General features: G+C 51.1%; 1 protein-coding gene across 1 annotated transcript; it reads left to right on the forward strand.

Annotated features, from left to right (window-relative positions):
* The first annotated feature begins 4,993 nt into the window (after nt 1-4,993).
* Nucleotides 4,994-16,198, forward strand: LOC136648630 (kunitz-type serine protease inhibitor textilinin-2-like). Its single transcript, XM_066624753.1, has 4 exons — nt 4,994-5,069; nt 11,050-11,232; nt 15,319-15,486; nt 16,179-16,198. The coding sequence occupies exons 1-4, from the start codon at nt 4,994-4,996 to the stop codon at nt 16,196-16,198; spliced, it is 447 nt and encodes a 148-aa protein (XP_066480850.1).
* The last annotated feature ends 1,196 nt before the right edge of the window (nt 16,199-17,394 follow it).

Consider the following 17,394-nt stretch of genomic DNA (forward strand, 5'->3'; position numbering starts at 1 on the left):
TTTCTTTTGTTTGTCCTAACTCTCCCAACACTCAATTTCAGTGGATGTCCCCTGGTTCTGGTGTTATGTGAGAGTGTAAAGAGCATCTCCCTATCCACTCTGTCCATCCCCTGCATAATTTTATATGTCTCAATCATGTCCCCCCTCAGGCGTCTCTTTTCTAGGCTGAAGAGGCCCAAACGCCGTAGCCTTTCCTCATAAGGAAGGTGCCCCAGCCCCGTAATCATCTTAGTCGCTCTCTTTTGCACCTTTTCCATTTCCACTATGTCCTTTTTGAGATGCGGCGACCATAACTGGACACAATACTCCAGGTGTGGCCTTACCATCGATTTGTACAACGGCATCATAATATTAGCCGTTTTGTTCTCAATACCCTTCCTAATGATCCCAAGTATAGAATTGGCCTTCTTCACTGCCGCCGCACATTGGGTCGACACTTTCATCGACCTGTCCACCACCACCCCAAGATCTCTCTCCTGATCTGTCACAGACAGCTCATAACCCACCAGCCTATATCTAAAGTTTTGATTTTTTGCCCCAATGTGCATGACTTTACACTTACTTACATTGAAACGCACCTGCCATTTTGTTGCCCATTCTGCCTGTTTGGAGAGATCCTTCTGGAGTTCCTCACAATCACTTCTGGTCTTTACCACTCAGAAAAGTTTGGTGTCATCTGCAAACTTAACCAACTCACTGCTCACCCCTGTCTCCAGGTCATTTATGAAGAGGTTGAAAAGCACTGGTCCCAGGACAGATCCTTGGGGCACACCGCTTTTCACCTCTCTCCATTGTAAAAAGTTGCCCATTGACACCCACTCTCTGTTTCCTGGTCTTCAACCAGTTCTCAATCCAGGAGAGGACCTGCCCTCTAATTCCCTGACTGTGGAGTTTTTTTAGTAGCCTTTGGTGAGGGACCGTGTCAAATGCCTTCTGAAAGTCCAGATATATAATGTCCACGGGTTCTCCCACATCCACATGCCTGTTGACCTTTTCAAAGAATTCTATAATGTTCATGAGGCAAGACTTACCCTTACAGAAACCTTACAGAGCAGCGTCTAGTGTGGCTGAAAAGGCTGATTCGGGAGTGAAAATCCTTTCCACACTAGGAGCAAATGTAAACTGCTGCTTCCCATGTTGTGCTGATGCTGTATGGCAAAGTTGGAGTGTCCTCTCCAGTGCGTGAAGCCTGGGTAAAGTAGGTATGGAGGATAGGCTGTTACCCGTGCAGCAAATCCCCCCTCTCCACATTGCTGGAATGGTCCAATGGAAAGGCAGAGGCTAATATGGTTGGTTCCAGCGGCATCGCAGGAGTTGCCAAAGCGTGACTCTATACAGCCACAAACTACCTCAGGGACTCTGGCTCCAGATTTTGCCTCAAGGTTGACTCCTGAAGCCTTTTCCATAACTGGATATAGCCACAAGGCAGGGGAGGTTTGAGGTCAGAATTTCCTTCTCTTAGATGAGCTGCCCTCCCAGGCTAATGAGTCCCACCTGCCCAGTAGCTGTTTAGTTGCCTCTTATGACAAATACAGCCGGACTGAGGGACTAACATGATGGTATTATTCATACATACCAAGATTTTCACAATTTTGGACACTAGTGTCAAGTCTGACTTGTTGCCCCCCTAAAGCTTGATGCCCAGTACAACCGCTACCCCCTGCACCTCCTTAGCTACACCACTGCTCCAGGCCCTTTGAAAGGCATGTATTCGGGGGAAGGGAGGGGGTTGCTTGGAGAGGGAATGACTGATGGATTGTCAGCTGGCCGTCCTCTCTCTAACTATTGTAAAGGACTGTTTTCCTTTAATTTAAAGGCACCTTCTCATCATGTTGAGATAAAAATCTCCACAACAGTAAGAAAAGCATTTTCAAGGGGTGCATTTTTTCCCCTTCTCCAGGGATCAGCACATTCCTTCGCCTTTGCAGTGGCAATTCGTGTTGAGTCAAATCTGTGTATAAAAAAATCCGTGTATAACAAGGCTGGACCTGTACTTTATTTCTTCTGATAAAACAAAGTAAGCAAAGCAAACCTTACCAAGCCTCATGAGGTGGGCTTGCAACCCAACAAAGTGGCGTGCTGGTGTTCAAAGCCAAGTCCAGGGTGATTTAAATTATTTGCATGATTACCGTAGATACTCACCTATAGTATGTAAAATTTTTGCCAAGTAATCAAGTTCCAATTCTCACTTCGACTTATCTCTGGGTCAAGCAGAGGGCAGAGCTTTTCAACCCTGAAAAGTTTCATTTCTTTCTCAAGCAGCAGGCCGGCAGGGCTCATTAGAAGCAATGCAGAGATCATTTTTTTCTATAATAATAATAATAATAACTTTATTTTTACCCCGCCTTTCTCCCCCGAAGGGACTGAAGGCGGCTTACAACAGATTAAAAACATAATTTAAAAACAAATAAAAACATATTAACACATCATAAAAAACAGCAGTCAGAATAAAAAATAGGTAAAAAGAGCATAGAGCAGCAGCAAGTCATAAAAGAATCAGGCCTGTAAAAAATATTAAAAGATGTTATAGTAACTTTCCAGCCAAAGTTAAACCTTTTATTCTCCTCCCTCTTGCAAATGCTGCTGCAACCTGGTTCCTTTTTGCAAATGCCTGCATTTGGTAGAAGTCTTTTTTTTTTTTCCACACCAGGATGGGATCCTCCTTTCCATTTGAAGCAAAGTCCCAGGCTACAATTCAGTGCACCATTATTTAAGAACACCACCCATGGAAAGCAGTGGGTCTACTTCTGAGTAAAAAGGGCTGCAAATATATGCAGCTGCCTCTCTCTGCTGTGAATTGAATTGCACACTCCCAGTTATGTTGTATGTAGAGCTTCTGGCTTAACACACCAGATACCTTAACGTTAGATTTGATTCCTGGTTCTCCTGCAGTGGTTCCCAACCTTTTTCACTTGCATATCCCTTGGCAGCCCATTTCCATAAATTGTACTGTTCATATTAGCAAAATGTTTGTAATTATTAATACAAGCCCTCATCTCCTCCATATGAAAGCCCAGACTTCATGTATTCATCACAGTGTTTTCTCTTTTTATCTGCTTGAAGAACAGAAGACTCTGCCTTTGCACTGTTTTGCACCAGAAGTGTCCTGAGAAATTCTGGGTGATTGATCACTTTCCATATTATGTTTCAGCTTTTTTACTGTGCTGGTTTTCAATCACTGGTTCATACATGAATTGATGACCACAAACTAGCTATTGGTGGGGCTTTCACAGCCAACTAGCTACCTCCCTTCCTGCCTTGCTGGCTCTGCAAAGCATTCTGGAGCATGACCTGCCTTTTTCTGCCATTATTCCATTCTTTTTTAAGTACCCCTAAAGGTTCTGTTGAGTGTCCCTGGGAGTACATGAATATCAGGTTGGGAACCACTGTTTTACTGGTATGTTGTTTAGAGTGCACTTACTCTGATAGTGTTTACAAAAGGTGGTGAAGATCAGAATTTAAAAAGACTAAAAATGTATCTAATGATCTTTTACTATGTTTTTAATAAATTAGAGACTACAGTTCATAGGTAACAATTAGTGGTAAGTTATTTTTCAGGATCTGGCCTTGGGTAAAATCAGACAAAACTACAGTCAGACACCCCCCCTAAGTTTAACCCCTGACTTATCTGAGGGTCATAGAAAATTCTATGATTGTTGGCTCAAAACCTGCCCTCGACTTATCTGTGGGATCGGCTTATAGGCGGATGCCTGCAGTGTATAGGCTAGCTGTATACTTTGACTAATTTCTCAGGAAATTGGTGCTAATTACCAAGAAATGGACTAATTGACAACAAAGTTAGATATGTATGGCTATTGCCCAGGTTCTTATTAAAAGTCACCTTTGACTCCTGGGCTCCCTTTTGGACCCAGGTACAAATTACCCCCTTTACCCTCTCCTGGGCCCTGCCCGCCACGTCCTTTGCCCCTGCCTGCAGCCCTCTTCCCCAGCCGCTAAAGGGTTCCAGACAGACCAGTCCTGCCTTACAATCCAGACCTCGGGGGGCAGGGAGTGCAGGGCAGAGGAGCTGCATTTAGCACATTGGCACCCACTGGGCACTGCTTTGCTGAAACAGTCCGTTGAGGTTTCTTTTCCTTGAACAGAGAGTGCTGAGTCCTCAAAGGCATGAAAAAGGAACTTGGAGAATCGCCTGTGGTGGGAAGTCTAAAGGCCTGATCCTGTCCTTGAGTTACACAGGCGCAATGGCACAGCAGTGGAACCTGATGAGGAGACTCTCCACATGATCTCCACTTCATCTCCTCAGGTCCCACCCATCCAGCCCACTCCTCTTCTCCCTCCCGCAGCAACCCAAGAGGAAGAGGGAAGTTTCTGTGATCCCTGGCAGGGAAGAAACCCCATCATGGAAGGCGACCCAGGGTGAGGGGGAGATGCCCCCTATGTGCATCTATGTGCCCAGGGAGGGTGGAGTGAGAGGGACAGAGCCACCCCCAGCAGGAATCTGATGTCTCCGCTTCTCACCAGCCAGCAGTGGACATGAGCCAGCTCTGGTCGCAATGGGGCTGGCAGCACTGTTCTTCCTGCTTGCTTTGTGGTTCACCATGAAATGTGGGAAGTGGGTGTCCAGACACACCTTGGGAATTCCCAGGCACGCAAGCCTAGTGGTTAAGACCCACTAGTAGTTGACCTCTTAGTGAGCCTTGAGCAGTGGCTAGCCTGCATTTCTAATGGCTGACCCATCACTGTGATGCAAAGCAAATTCCACCCCCCCCCCCATTTCAGGGTTCCTCCCAGATGCTTCCTGGCAATGGGGCGTGGATGACAAAACAGTCTGCCTTTGGGAGTTTGGCAAAGACCTGTGTGTCCTTGTGGCACCTTACACAACGGGGTACATTTACCAACACCTCTGTTTTCTATTGTTCTCCTGCGCTGTGGGGGAGGAGCAGAGTTATTCTTCATGCCTGCTGTGTAGGGATATAAAGCCCAGGGGGGGTGGAGGTGGGCAGCAAGCAGAAGTTCAGTCCTCCTGCTCAGCATGAAGTCTGCCGGCCTCCTCCTCCTCCTGGGGCTCCTTGCGCTTGGTGCCCTGGTGCCCTCTGCCTCCAGTCCAGGTTGTGCTCCCTTCTGGGATGGGCCCAGAGCCCAAGGGCAGAGCACCTGCTTTGCAGGCAGAAGGTCCCAGGCACAAGTTTGGGGGGATACAGAGAAGACTTGGGAGAGCCACTGACGCAGGGTGGTGTTGCGTAGGCTGACTCAGCAGGAAGCCTTGCCCAGTGGCGGATCGGGGGGGGCATGGGTGCATGCCACCCCAAACTGTCCTGCTCCAGAAAGAAGTTACCCGAGTGGGGTTTTGCTGGCCGCCTCCGCTTCTCTTTCCCTGGTCAGGCAGCTCCCCCCGCTCCACCCCTCCTCCCCCACCCCCCTCCCAGTGCCCTGTGCGTCTCCCTGGCAGGAGGTTTGTGGTTGAGGCTGCCACAGGAGCAGGAGAGAGAGCAAGAGCCTGAGCCCCACCCCGTCCCCTGTCAGGCTGGTTCAGGCTGGTGGGGAACTAGCCGGCCGCTGAGGAGGAGAGAGCTCTGAGGAGGGGAGGTGACCTGGCCGACTCGCTGCCCTGGACTTCCGGGGAGCCGAGGCAAGCTGTTCAGGAGGGAGGTTGAAGGTGTGGAGAGGATTGCCCTACCCTATGCAAGTCTATTCAGAAGTGTGTTGGCAACCTTCAGTCTCGAAAGACTCTGGTATCGCACTCTGAAAGGTGGTTCTGGAACAGCGTCTAGTGTGGCTGAAAAGGCCAATTCGGGAGTGACAATCCCTTCCACACCGGGAGCAAGTGCAGTCTGTCCCTGGCCTGTCTCCCTGGCTATGGGCCTTCCTTCTTTGCCTCTTAGCCTCAGACTGCTGGCCAAGTGTCTCTTCAAACTGGGAAAGGCCATGTTGCACAGCCTGCCTCCAAGCGGGCCGCTAAGAGGCCAGGGTTTCCCACCTGTTGAGGTCCACTCCTAAGGCCTTCAGATCCCTCTTGCAGATGTCCTTGTATCGCAGCTGTGGTCTACCTGTAGGGCGCTTTCCTTGCACGAGTTCTCCATAGAGGAGATCCTTTGGGATCCGGCCATCATCCATTCTCACGACATGACCGAGCCAACGCAGGCGTCTCTGTTTCAGCAGTGCATACATGCTAGGGATTCCAGCACGTTCCAGTAAGTCCCATTATAGTCAATGGGGCTTACTCCCTGGAAGGTGTGGAGAGGATCAGAATTCAGATGCGGTTTCACAGAACAGATGCCCATTGCAGTGGGCAGCCCCCCCCCCAAGCTTGCCCCCTTGCAGCTCCCAGCAACCTCACTAGCTTAACTCCAGAGCCCAGGTCAACCAAGCAGATAGACCTGGGCGTGTGCCTGGACTTGTAGCCCTGATCTAACTGCTAGGTAGACCAGGGCTCCCAGTTGAACCCGTGGCCTCCATGACCGAGATTTGCTGTGTGGGTAGACCTGGGCTCCCAGTCTGACTGCTCCGTCAGATGCCCCGCCCAGTGGATGTTCCCTTTTTTCCCAACTTTGCTCCCCAATCCAGCAGGTGCCCTTAAATTTACATGCAAGTTAAAGGTGTTTGGGTCCATAAAATTGGACATACCATTTATCATAATTATAAAATAAAATTCGTAATGCTCAGAATAGCACATTTGCATAGGAAATTTTTCAGGGACTATCATCACTGCATCCAATCTTGCAAGCCAGTCAAAAAAGAGGCCCTGTGGAAGAGAGATTGCCTAGAGCAGTGGTTCTCCCACATTTAGCACCGGGACCAACTTTTGAGAATGAGAATCTGTCAGGACCCACCGGAAGTGATGTCATCAAGCAGGAACATTTTTAACAATCCTAGGCTGCAATCCTATCCAAGAGTACATGCCATTGACTATCATTGTTAAAAGAATATGCATAGTTGCTTGTTAAAAGTACAGGTCTGTAACATTTCCCCAAATGCAGTCACAGACCATGGTAGCATCAAGTCTAGTATATTAAAAATAAAATATTGAAATGAATGGGGACCCACCTGAAATTGGTTCACAACCCACCTAGTGAGTCCCGACCCACAGTTTGAGAAACACTGGCCTAGAGTGTCCATCATCACTTTGTAGCTCTCTTGCTGCTTCTGTGTTCGTCATGAAACCTGCCAGGAGCTGTTGATCCATCACAGAGTGACAGGAACCCTTCAGATTGACATGGCAGGAACTGCTGGGCCTGTACGTCATCGTGGGGGGGGGGGGAATTGGAGAAAGATTCCAGCACCAACTTTGTGTTTTTTACCCAAGGATGGAACAACTTGCTTCCAAGTTGTTTACTTCAAAGATTTATTAAAGCTCTTCCATGTTAGTAAGTATGAGGAGAATCCTCCACCCCACATGGGGGGGGGAGGGAGAGAGATGAGGTCTCCAGGATTTAAGTGAGAGTACACACTTGCTAAGGCAGCAGCAAAACAATACACCTAACTACTTACTACTTTGGATCGATTCTCTGTGTCCCACTGTGCAGGGTGGTCGTTGCCATCCCGCTGCACTCCCATCCAAGAACAGGCTTCATCTCTTCCAAGTATATGGCGAAACCCCTCCTGGTTCCTTCCAATCAACCTGGCCTGATTTCTCTTAAGTCAGAGTCTGCCTCGGGGTTGCTATGGCATGTAGCTTCCATTGCCACCCCCCAGGTGTCCTGATTTCTGTCCTGGCACCTCTGCACTCATCAGACAATGGCTACCTGGCAGTTGACTCCCTCTCCTCTCGCAGAGCAAAGACTCTCCAAGCTGGTACCAAGAGGCCCTGAATTGCCAGCTTCGTTCTACTGGAAGAGCTGGCTTCTGAAGGGACACAGTTTCCACCCATACCTCCCATTCAATCCAGCAATCAGGCCCAGTGGCCGGTCCTCAATGGCCACGGAGCAGAAGAAAAGGGAGCCTGGTTTCCTCCGGGCCAGCTGAGTATGGCCTGAGGTTGGTGTCAGGCCAACGCCAGGGGAATCCCCTCTTCTTCCCCATTCACCCTTCTTTCCGAATCCCTCACCCTTTCCTGCTCTTTTCCTGCCCCTCTTCCAGATTGTCAGGCCTTTGGGGCAGGGAACCATCTTGCTTCCATTGTGCTTTAAAAACTCTTTCTTGAATGGTGGGACAAAAACATAGTAAACATACAAAACCTCTTGGATCCTGAAGACATCACCAGTCTGCTCACTGAGAAGTCATTTCCACGCTGAGTTCAAAGGGGTTTCCTCAGGTCTGCCCAGGAGTGCAGCCTTAGGGCGCAATCCTAACCAGCTTTCCAGCACTGACATAGCCGTGCCAACGTGGCATGCGCTACATTCAGTAGTGGGGAGGCAGTCAAGGGGGCCTCCTCAAGGTCAGGGCATGTTTGTTACCTTACCTTGAGGCTGCATTGCAGCCAGTTCAGTGCTGGAAAGTTGGTTAGGTTTGTGCCCTTAGTCTCTTTCTGCTGCTGAATCCAATGCACTCCAGAATCCACAGCCAGGGTAAGCCACACTTGGCATTTTGACACATTTGGAACACATCAGTGTGGCTTTGTGATGACTTGAGGCCGTGACTGCCTGCAGACAGAATCACAACGGTGTGCACAGTCAATCAGATCTATAGGAAGATGAAAAATGGAAGCAAACAGCAGCAGCCACTGCCAGAGGGAAATGGACAGATCTATTGAGGAAACCCAGATCACAGGTTACAAGCCCTGATGGGTCTGTGCACCCTCCTGGTTTTAGACGTAGGCTACCTCAGAATGCCAGGTGCAAGGGAGGGCGTCAGGATGCAGGTGCCTTGATGTCTTCCCTGAGCATCTGCTGAGCTGCAGGAAGCCTTTGGCGGGGCCATTCTGATGTTCTGCGGATCAAGGCACCTCTGAGAAAGCAATAGTATTCAAGGGAGTGGAGGTGTCTGGTGCTGCTGCTGTGAGCAGTGCTGAGTCCAAGGGATTTGGGGATGGGTTCTGTCCAAGGAGGTGACTCCGCAGAGCTGTGCTTCTTACACCAGCAGAGCCTGCAAGCCCTGGGGAGAGAGCAACAGGTCTTTCACCTTGGCAATGACGGTTATTCTTACCTAACCTCTCCAAGAAGTGTTTCCACATTGTCCCTCACCCACCAGCTTCCTCTTCTGCTTTCGCGATGCTGCAACTCTGCTGGAATGCAGTTTGCGGAGTTATAAAGGCCCCTGGACAAGGGGTGGACTCCCATCACGGACTCACCATGCGTGCCAGCAGCTTCCTCCTCCTGGTGGGTCTCCTCACTCTCTGGACTGAGCCGATGCCCATTTCTGGGCAGGGAACTCCTCAGGGTAAGTGGTCTCTCCTGCTCCCTCTCCAGGGCACCCCCTTTCCCAAAGATTCCCCCCCCCCCAGCAATGTCTTTCAAAAGCCCCACCCAGGTCTGGGTTTCTACATAAGTGCTATCCAGGAGGCATAACACAACCTGCAGCCACGTCTTTGCCCAGCAAATGAGGGAGACTTAGCATGTGCCCTCACACGGCTGTGTGTGCGCACAGAGGGACATGCATGACTCCTCAGCACCAAGAAAATACATGTCATTTTGACATGCAGACAATAGAGCCAATTGGCAGGAAGCTCCCTGGTGGCCTCGATGAGGCACAGCCTGTGCTTTCAGGGCATTCGTTTTGCACAGGGAAAGGTGCTGATTTCAGAGGTGCCACTTTCCCCAAAGAGTAATGCTCCTCTGGAGAAACAGAAAACCTCTGTCCTCAAGGCGAGAGGGTCTCCCAAAGGAGAAACATTGCCCTGTGGTCACCCTCTCTCAAAGCGGGGGCTGATGGCTACAGCCAAGGGAGGCAAGGGACATCCAGAAGGAACCTGACCCTCTGGGCAGGAGAGGGGGAAGGTGGTCCTGCATGAGGGCGGCAAGGCATATCTCTTTCTCACAAGGGACTAGCCACCTGGAAGAAGGCGGGTATCACCACCTCAGGCCAGCTGCAGTCCCCATTTCCCCCACCCCCAAACACCCCTCCAAGTGGCCCTATGCCACAGGCTGGAACCAGGCTGGAAAGGGGCCAAATCCTAACACTGCATTGCCTCTGTGCAAATCAGTGGTGCGGCCACATTTGGACTACTGTGTCCTGTTCTGGTTGCCACACCTCCAGAAGGAGACTGAAGAACTCAAAAGGGGACAACCAAAATGACAAGGGGGCAGGAGCTGTTTCCCTACAACAAAGGTTACAACAAGGAGGGCTTTCTGCCTTGGAAACAAGGCGGCAAAGGTGGGACATGATCGAGAGCCATTGAAAGTGTGGACAGAGAGCAACATACTGAGGAGAGTGGAGCGGCTTCAAGCCACTCCGACCTCCCCGGGAACAGTGGTTGGGATCCAGCATAACTGCCTGATCCCAGCCCCGCCTCCCGCTCCCCGCCCACCTGCCCCTGGAGCTGTCCACTGCCCACCCTCCTCCCACCCAGGATTGCCTCCTCCCGCCTCCTCCCCGCCCACCCCAGAGCCTTGCGTTGGCCCAGCTGGGCCGGTGCAAGGCTCTCTCCCCTCCGTCAGCGCAGAGGCTTCTGCCAGCGCATAGATTTCACGCCGGCCTTGCCGACTGTCGAGGAGGCACAAACATGCCTTATGGCACGTTTGCACAACGGACTTGCACCAGCTCATGTGCAGCTCAGGATTGCACTGCACATGTTTTTATTTTTTCACATATTTTGTTTCTCCCAAGGACGAAAAATGCAGAAATCCTGAGCTGCACATGAGCTGGTGCAAGGCTGGTGAGAAGTCTATGCACTGGCAGAAGCCTCTGAGCTGATGGGGGGGTGTCACCAACTGGGCCAACACAAGGCTCGGGGGGCGGGAGGGAGGCATTCCTGGGTGGGAGGAGGGTGGACAGCCCTGCTTTTGAAGTGTTGCTGCTTCAACAACACTTGTGAGGATGACCAGGACTGTCCCCTCACCCAGAAGTGAGGGGTTGCCTAGACCCAGGTACAGGCAAGACTTCCAGCCCCACAGCACAGGAATGGTGGGGCTTCTCCTAGGGTGCCTGGGCAGGAGCAGAGCCTCTGGGAGCTCTCCGAGCCCCTTCCTCACGTGCCCCCTTTGTCTCTCACAGTGCACAATGAACGCTGTCAATTGCCGCCCATGACTGGACCGTGCAAACGAAATATCAAGCGCTACTACTACAACCCCGCCCAGAAGAAGTGCCTGCAGTTCACTTATGGGGGCTGCAGGGGCAACAGCAACAACTTTGAGACCAAGGAGGCCTGTGAGCAGGCCTGCGGGAAGATCAGCCCAGGTAGGGGAACCTGGCTTTGCGACCTTGGCCAGGCAGCGCCAGTGGATTGCTGGATCTGACCGTGGCTCTTCATCGGAAGGAATGCAGGGCATCCCTCAGAAGGGGCAGAGTTCAGGCCGAGTGGGGGGGGCTCTGCCCATCTCTCCAATTTGACCATCATCTTGTGTGTCACTTGTGGTGGTTCCATGCTGCATTTTTCTCCTTAGCCTGCTGCTCAATTTTCACTTTTATTCTCATTAAGCTGAGATCTTTACGTCCAGGCAACCTAATATCAACACAAAGCACAACATCTGCAGCACTGAAGCGCAGAGCTGAACAAGGAAGGGTACCAAGACAAGGGGTTCCCTCTGATCCCAGATACCCTCTTGTAACCAAAAGAGATGGAGTTTAGGGGAATCAATATATATTGCACGGCTGGCAGCTGTATTGGAACATGGGATCTGAATAACACGCAAAACAGATACCCAAAAGATGCAATAGAGAATTATTGAAATGCCCTAGAGCCCAATTCTAGGCATGTCTACTCAGATGTAAATCCCGCTGTAGTCAATGGGGCTTGCTCCCAGGTAAATGTGGAGAGGATTGTGGATTGCAGCCCTAAAGTGATGAGTTATTCGGTAAAACCCAGTGGCATCACTAGGATTCGTGTCACCTGGTGCGGGAGGCCTGCGGATCACCCCATGCAGTGGGCGGGGCAACACCCCAGGTGGTGGGCGTGGTTATATACCATCGCCCCACCCCCACTGGTTTTTTGGCTGTACCTTTTGTTAGAACACAAATATTTCAATGTGGTTTGTTTCATTGCATTCTGCATGAAATGGCACATTGATTGATATATAACATGATGGTCTTGTTCCTCCAAATTCTGATTTTAGTGATTTTGAAAACTTGTAGAGTCTCACACACACCCCGTGTCAACTTACTAACACCTTATTGCAGCAGTTCTGAAACTTTTAGCACTGGGACCCACTTTTTTGAATGACAATCTGTCCAGGACCCATTGGAAGTGATGTCATGGCCAGAAGTGACATCATCAAGCAAATTAAAATAAATAATTATAAATAATTAAATTAAAATAAAAGAAATAAATAAGGGGGAGCCAGTCCTGTTCCACCAAGTGAATCTACTCTGAAGTAAGTCCCATAGTGCTCAATGGGGCTTACTCTCAGGAAAGTGTGGGTAGGATTGCAGCCTGTGAGCTCAAGCCTATGCAGGTCTACTCTGAAGTAAGTCCTATTGTGGTCAATGGGGCTTGCTCTCAGGAAAGTGTGGGTAGGATTGCAGCCTGTGAGCCGAATCCTATGCATGTTTACTCTGAAGTAAGTCCCATAGTGGTCAATAGGGCTTACTCTCAGGAAAGTGTGGGTAGGATTGCAGCCTGTGAGCCCAATCCTATGCATGTCTACTCTGAAGTAAGTCCCATAGTGGTCAATGGGGCTTACTCTCAGGAAAGTGTGGGTAGGATTGCAGCCTGTGAGCCCTATCCTATGCATGTCTACTCAGAAGTAAGTCCCATAGTGGTCAATGGAGCTTATTCTGTAGTCTGCCTGCAATAACAACCCCCCAAAAAGAATCAGTGAGCTCTTCAGCCCTCCCAGTGCCCAGTTGAAAGTTCTTCTATTTCAGGCACATCAGAATAAAGATCCACCTGGCTTTGCAAGTGCAAAATAGAAAACTTTTCCCTTACCATTCAAGCCTCTTTTTTGTCGTTTTTTGTTGGATAGAGAGGCTGCCTTCTGGAACATATGTTGAGCTTCAGTTCCATCAGATCTGGACCATTTTGTGTCCTCACATTCCCCTTTGCCTGGCCTGACCACCAGCCAAGGCTTGTCTGCCTACTCACAAGTAAACACGAACGTGAGGCTGCTTTGCTTTCCATAGGGCTGGGAGGGAGGGACCTCCTCCCTTTTATGTTTTTGGGGGCTGTATTCATTGGATCAGGACCATTCTGATTTTGTTGGAGTCCTCTCTGCCTGCCCTTTCTGATGGACTAACGCAAGTTTGCCTCCTCGCTAGTAAACGCGGCCACGTGACTTTGTTTCGGGCTCAATAGACTCGCAGCTGGGAGGGAGGGAACTTCTTGGGTGTTTTTTGGGGGCTGCATTTATTGGATTGGACCATTCTGGTGTCATTGGATTCCTCTCAGCCTGCCCTTTCCGATGGACTATGGCAAGTATGCCTACTCACGAGTAAACGCACAATACGGCTCACTTTCACTTTCCATAGGGGTCCATGCATTTCTTTTCTTTTCGTTTTTTGGCCATAACTTTTGAAGGAAAGGAGTGATTTCACTCGGGTTTTTTGCATTGCATTCTGCTGGACATTCCACATCCAACAGTGTATGGCATGACAGGGTAGCTCCTAATTCTGCTATTTTAGCGCATCATCCCCCCAGGGCACGTCATCCCCTGGCGCGTCACCTGGGTGCGGCCCACATCCTCCGCACCCCCCTAGCAACGCCACTGGTGCAACCGAGGGAAAGGGGGAAGTTATAGGGACAGAGTTCCAGGAGTCCCTGCTTCTTCGAACCCAGCTGCTAACCACTAAAGATAAAGAGGAGGGGAAATGGGAAGGGGGGAGTGTGAGAACTGAGAGTTCAAAGTGCAAGATATAGCTACCTTGTCTTGGCCATGGGCAGCAGTTCCTGTGAGCGATGGCATAGCTGGAGGGGGTGGAGCACTCAGTCTGGCGGGGAGGCTCAGTGGGGTGGGCAAGCAGCCCCTCCCTTTGGAGCCATTCCCAGCGGAGGGAGCAAAACGGAGCCGTACGGTTTATGCTTTACGCTTTGACCCAAAATGCAAGAGTTGCTGGAACTGCATTCAGGAGAGCAAACACAAACTGTAGACAGAATTGCAAAGTTGCATTCAGCTAGACCATAAGTGAGGTCATTGCTTTCCTTCCAGAAGGTGGGGGGAGGGGGATCAGATAAGCCAACCAGAACCTGAGGCTCAACCAAGTCTTCTGGAAACATGGCCTGTATGCCAGAGTTTCTGGGAGAACAGTTCATCTGGTATGCTGGCATCCATGGATGTAGGCACGTGAAATGTTGTTTGGTTACTATGTTATGAGTAACTCTCTATGCATAAAAAGGGGGGATGTACTCATAACGTGATGAGTAGCAAATTGCAGGAGCTTGATTTGATGTAGGACTTGGTTAGTAAGGGATGCAGGCGAGCCTCTCTTGAGCGGGAGCTCAGCATCCTCAGTGCTCCCATTAAGAAGCCACTCACTGCAGGTCTACAGGGGAAGCCACGCTGCCCCTCTCCTCCACTGCCTGGCTCAGGCCTTATCTTCTCTGGCACACGGTGTTCCTTCCACCAGCTTTGGTGAGCCGCTACAGGCCTTCCCACCGGCACATCTAATTCCTATGTTGCCGCAAAGCACTGTGCAGCGCAATCCTACCTTGCGCTGCACAGCAGGCCTGCACTGTATCCAGCACAAGTTAGGGGCCCAAAGTGGCTTAACCGGAGGTAAGGGGAAACCCCCTTACCCCCAGGTAAGCCACCGCAACCCCACTGCGTCTCCTCAGACTTGCTCCACTTCAGGAGGTGGCATAAGTCTGAGGCGAGAGGAGCAGCTTGCACTCTGCACCGCTTGGTTAACGGGATTGGGATCCGGCATAAGAGCCGGGTCCCAGCTGCACCTCCCACTCTCACCTCGCCCCAGGACCACCCTCTGCCCACCCTTCCCCTACCCCGCAATGCCTCCCTCCTGCATCTCCCCTGCCTCCTCCCCACCCTCCCCAGATCCATATGTCAGCTGAGCTCAGCCAATACAGCTCTCCCTACCAGAGTTTGCACAGAGGCAGGATTCAGCCTCTGCTGGCCAGTGCGCATCCCTGCACCAGCCCAGCCAACTTTTGTGGAGGTGCAGATGTGTTTTATGGCACATTTGCTACCCTCTTGGGCTTGCGCAGGGGACTTGTGCCGGCCCAAGGTGCACTCAGGATTGCGCCCATAGAGTGCTTAGGATTGTACTGTAAATGTTGTAACAAGAAAGCTTAAACTTTGGATTCAGAATTTTGGGAGGCAACGCAGCCATTTGCTGATTTCTTCTTCTCCCTTTCCCTTCCTTCTGTGGCCTCAGAGGTTTGCAAGCTGCCAAAAGATTCTGGTCCTTGTCTGGGTTACTCAGAAATGTACTACTACAACTCAGGCACCAAGATGTGCGAGATATTTGTCTACGGGCTCTGTGGGGGAAATGGCAATCGGTTCTCCAGCAAGCTGGAATGCTTGATGGTCTGCGGGAACCTAGGTAAGAAGTCAGCAGGGGTGGCATGACCCCAAACCCTGTCCGGTGCCGCCCTTGGGTTGCCCACTGCCAGCTCTGCTCATGAAAAAGGAGTCCTCAGTTCCACAAAATTGGGAATGGCAGTCTGAGTAAAAGGAATTGTACCAAGGACAGGGCTCCTTTGTTCCTGCAGTCCCTGGAAGTCCCTGAATTTCCACATTTGAGGAAACCGAGTCAGGAGTGAGACAAGAAGGTGGGTGATCTGCTTGCTGCTCACTTTGAGAGGGAGGAAAGCAGACCAGCGCAGCTCCATCCGTTGGAGGGCATCAGTGGTGGCAGCAGAGGCAGGGCACCCGCAGTCCACCACCCTCCTGCCCTGCTGATGCAGCCCACATCACTGCGCCTCATAGATGGGCCAGACCTGGCAGTCGGTGGCAGAGCTCTGAGGAGTGGCATCTAAGTGCCTGGTGGTGTTGCTGAGAAGTGTGCGAGTGGGCTGAGGGGAGGGACCAGGAGGAGCTCCTGCATGCACGGGCTGGTCAGGTGGGAAAGGTGTGGTCTGACCTGCAATAAGTCGTCTGAGCTCTGGACAGGGAAGAACCTCTGCGTCTGAAAGGGCACCGGGAGGGGGGCGTTTGGCCCAGCAATCAGGGGGTGGGTAGGCAGGCAGGAGCATCCAGGCTCATCCATGACCTGCTGCTTCTTCCTTTCCACAGCTCAGTCCCCGGCACAATGAGTCCTGCACCATTTTCATCCGATGATAGCAGAACTCACCGATTCAAGCCGAAGACTGAACCCGCACACGGTGTGCGGTCCCCTGTTGCCCAGCGGCCTTCGTCTCCCTCCATCCTTGGGGAAGCAGGTGACCCTGTCTGCCCTTCCCCGAATAAAGGCGTACAGCACCCATCCTCTGTGCCTGGTGTTGTGTGGACTGCAGTCTCCCCTCCCCCCACTCCATCCCACCCTTGCTTCTCCGGGCTGCTCGGCACCACTCCTCTGGTTTCACTCTGGCTCAGGCGGAAGACTTTCCTCGATGCATTCTGGAACTCTGCACAGAGGATCTCATTAAGTTTCTCTCCATGTGCAAAGTGTGGGAAGTCACTGCAGAAAGAGAATCTTGCCCAGAACTGCAGGTACAATCCCATCCAGATTCCATAGGGACAGAGTCCTCGCAACACACCTTAGAGTGTCCTTACACCTGCTCAATAAGACACCACACAAAATAGGTTTGATGCAGGCATATGTCTGATCATGTAGGATTGCTTGTTCTGCAGTGTTTTGCCAATGCACACGTGCGCGTGGATGATGTCCCTGTGGGGAGGCAGACACAGGGCTGGCTTAGGGCAGTTTGACCAATTGGGCCCCACACCTGGAGGGGCCCTGCACTGGGGTGGGGAGCAGAGTGACGGCAGCTGCAGCCAGAACCTCGCCTCGCAGCTGAAGGCCCAGCATGGAATCTCCCATGCTGAAGAGTCACGAGAGTGGCGCATTGCTGCTGGGTGGCGGCATCGGAATCCGGCTGGAACAGCAGAGTGGGTGTTTTATGACCCTTGCCCAGCCGTAAGCCACTTGCTCCCCATTGGCCCCACACCGAAGGGCCCCCTGTGCGAGGGTAACCCACTCTAGTCTTGTCAAATACACCCAACAACACGTTGCAACGGACACCTAACACCACACTGCGGGTTTTAGAGATAATTAGCAACAATTTTCTGGATTCTTAAAAAGTCAGTGGGGATATAAAAGCTATAATAAATTCTATCTGGGATTTGTCTGGGATTCTGCAGACCTTGGCTGTGAACCTGGAGCTGTGCAAGTGCATACAGTATTTCTCATTGGGCCCGGCAGCTCCTAAGGCCAGCCCTGGGCAGACAGACGTGTCATTATGACTAAGAAAACTTCCAAACCTCTTTTCCAGGACAAAAGGCTCACATG

This window comes from Tiliqua scincoides, chromosome 4 (assembly GCF_035046505.1).
Source record: "Tiliqua scincoides isolate rTilSci1 chromosome 4, rTilSci1.hap2, whole genome shotgun sequence".
Taxonomy (NCBI): Eukaryota; Metazoa; Chordata; class Lepidosauria; order Squamata; family Scincidae; genus Tiliqua; species Tiliqua scincoides.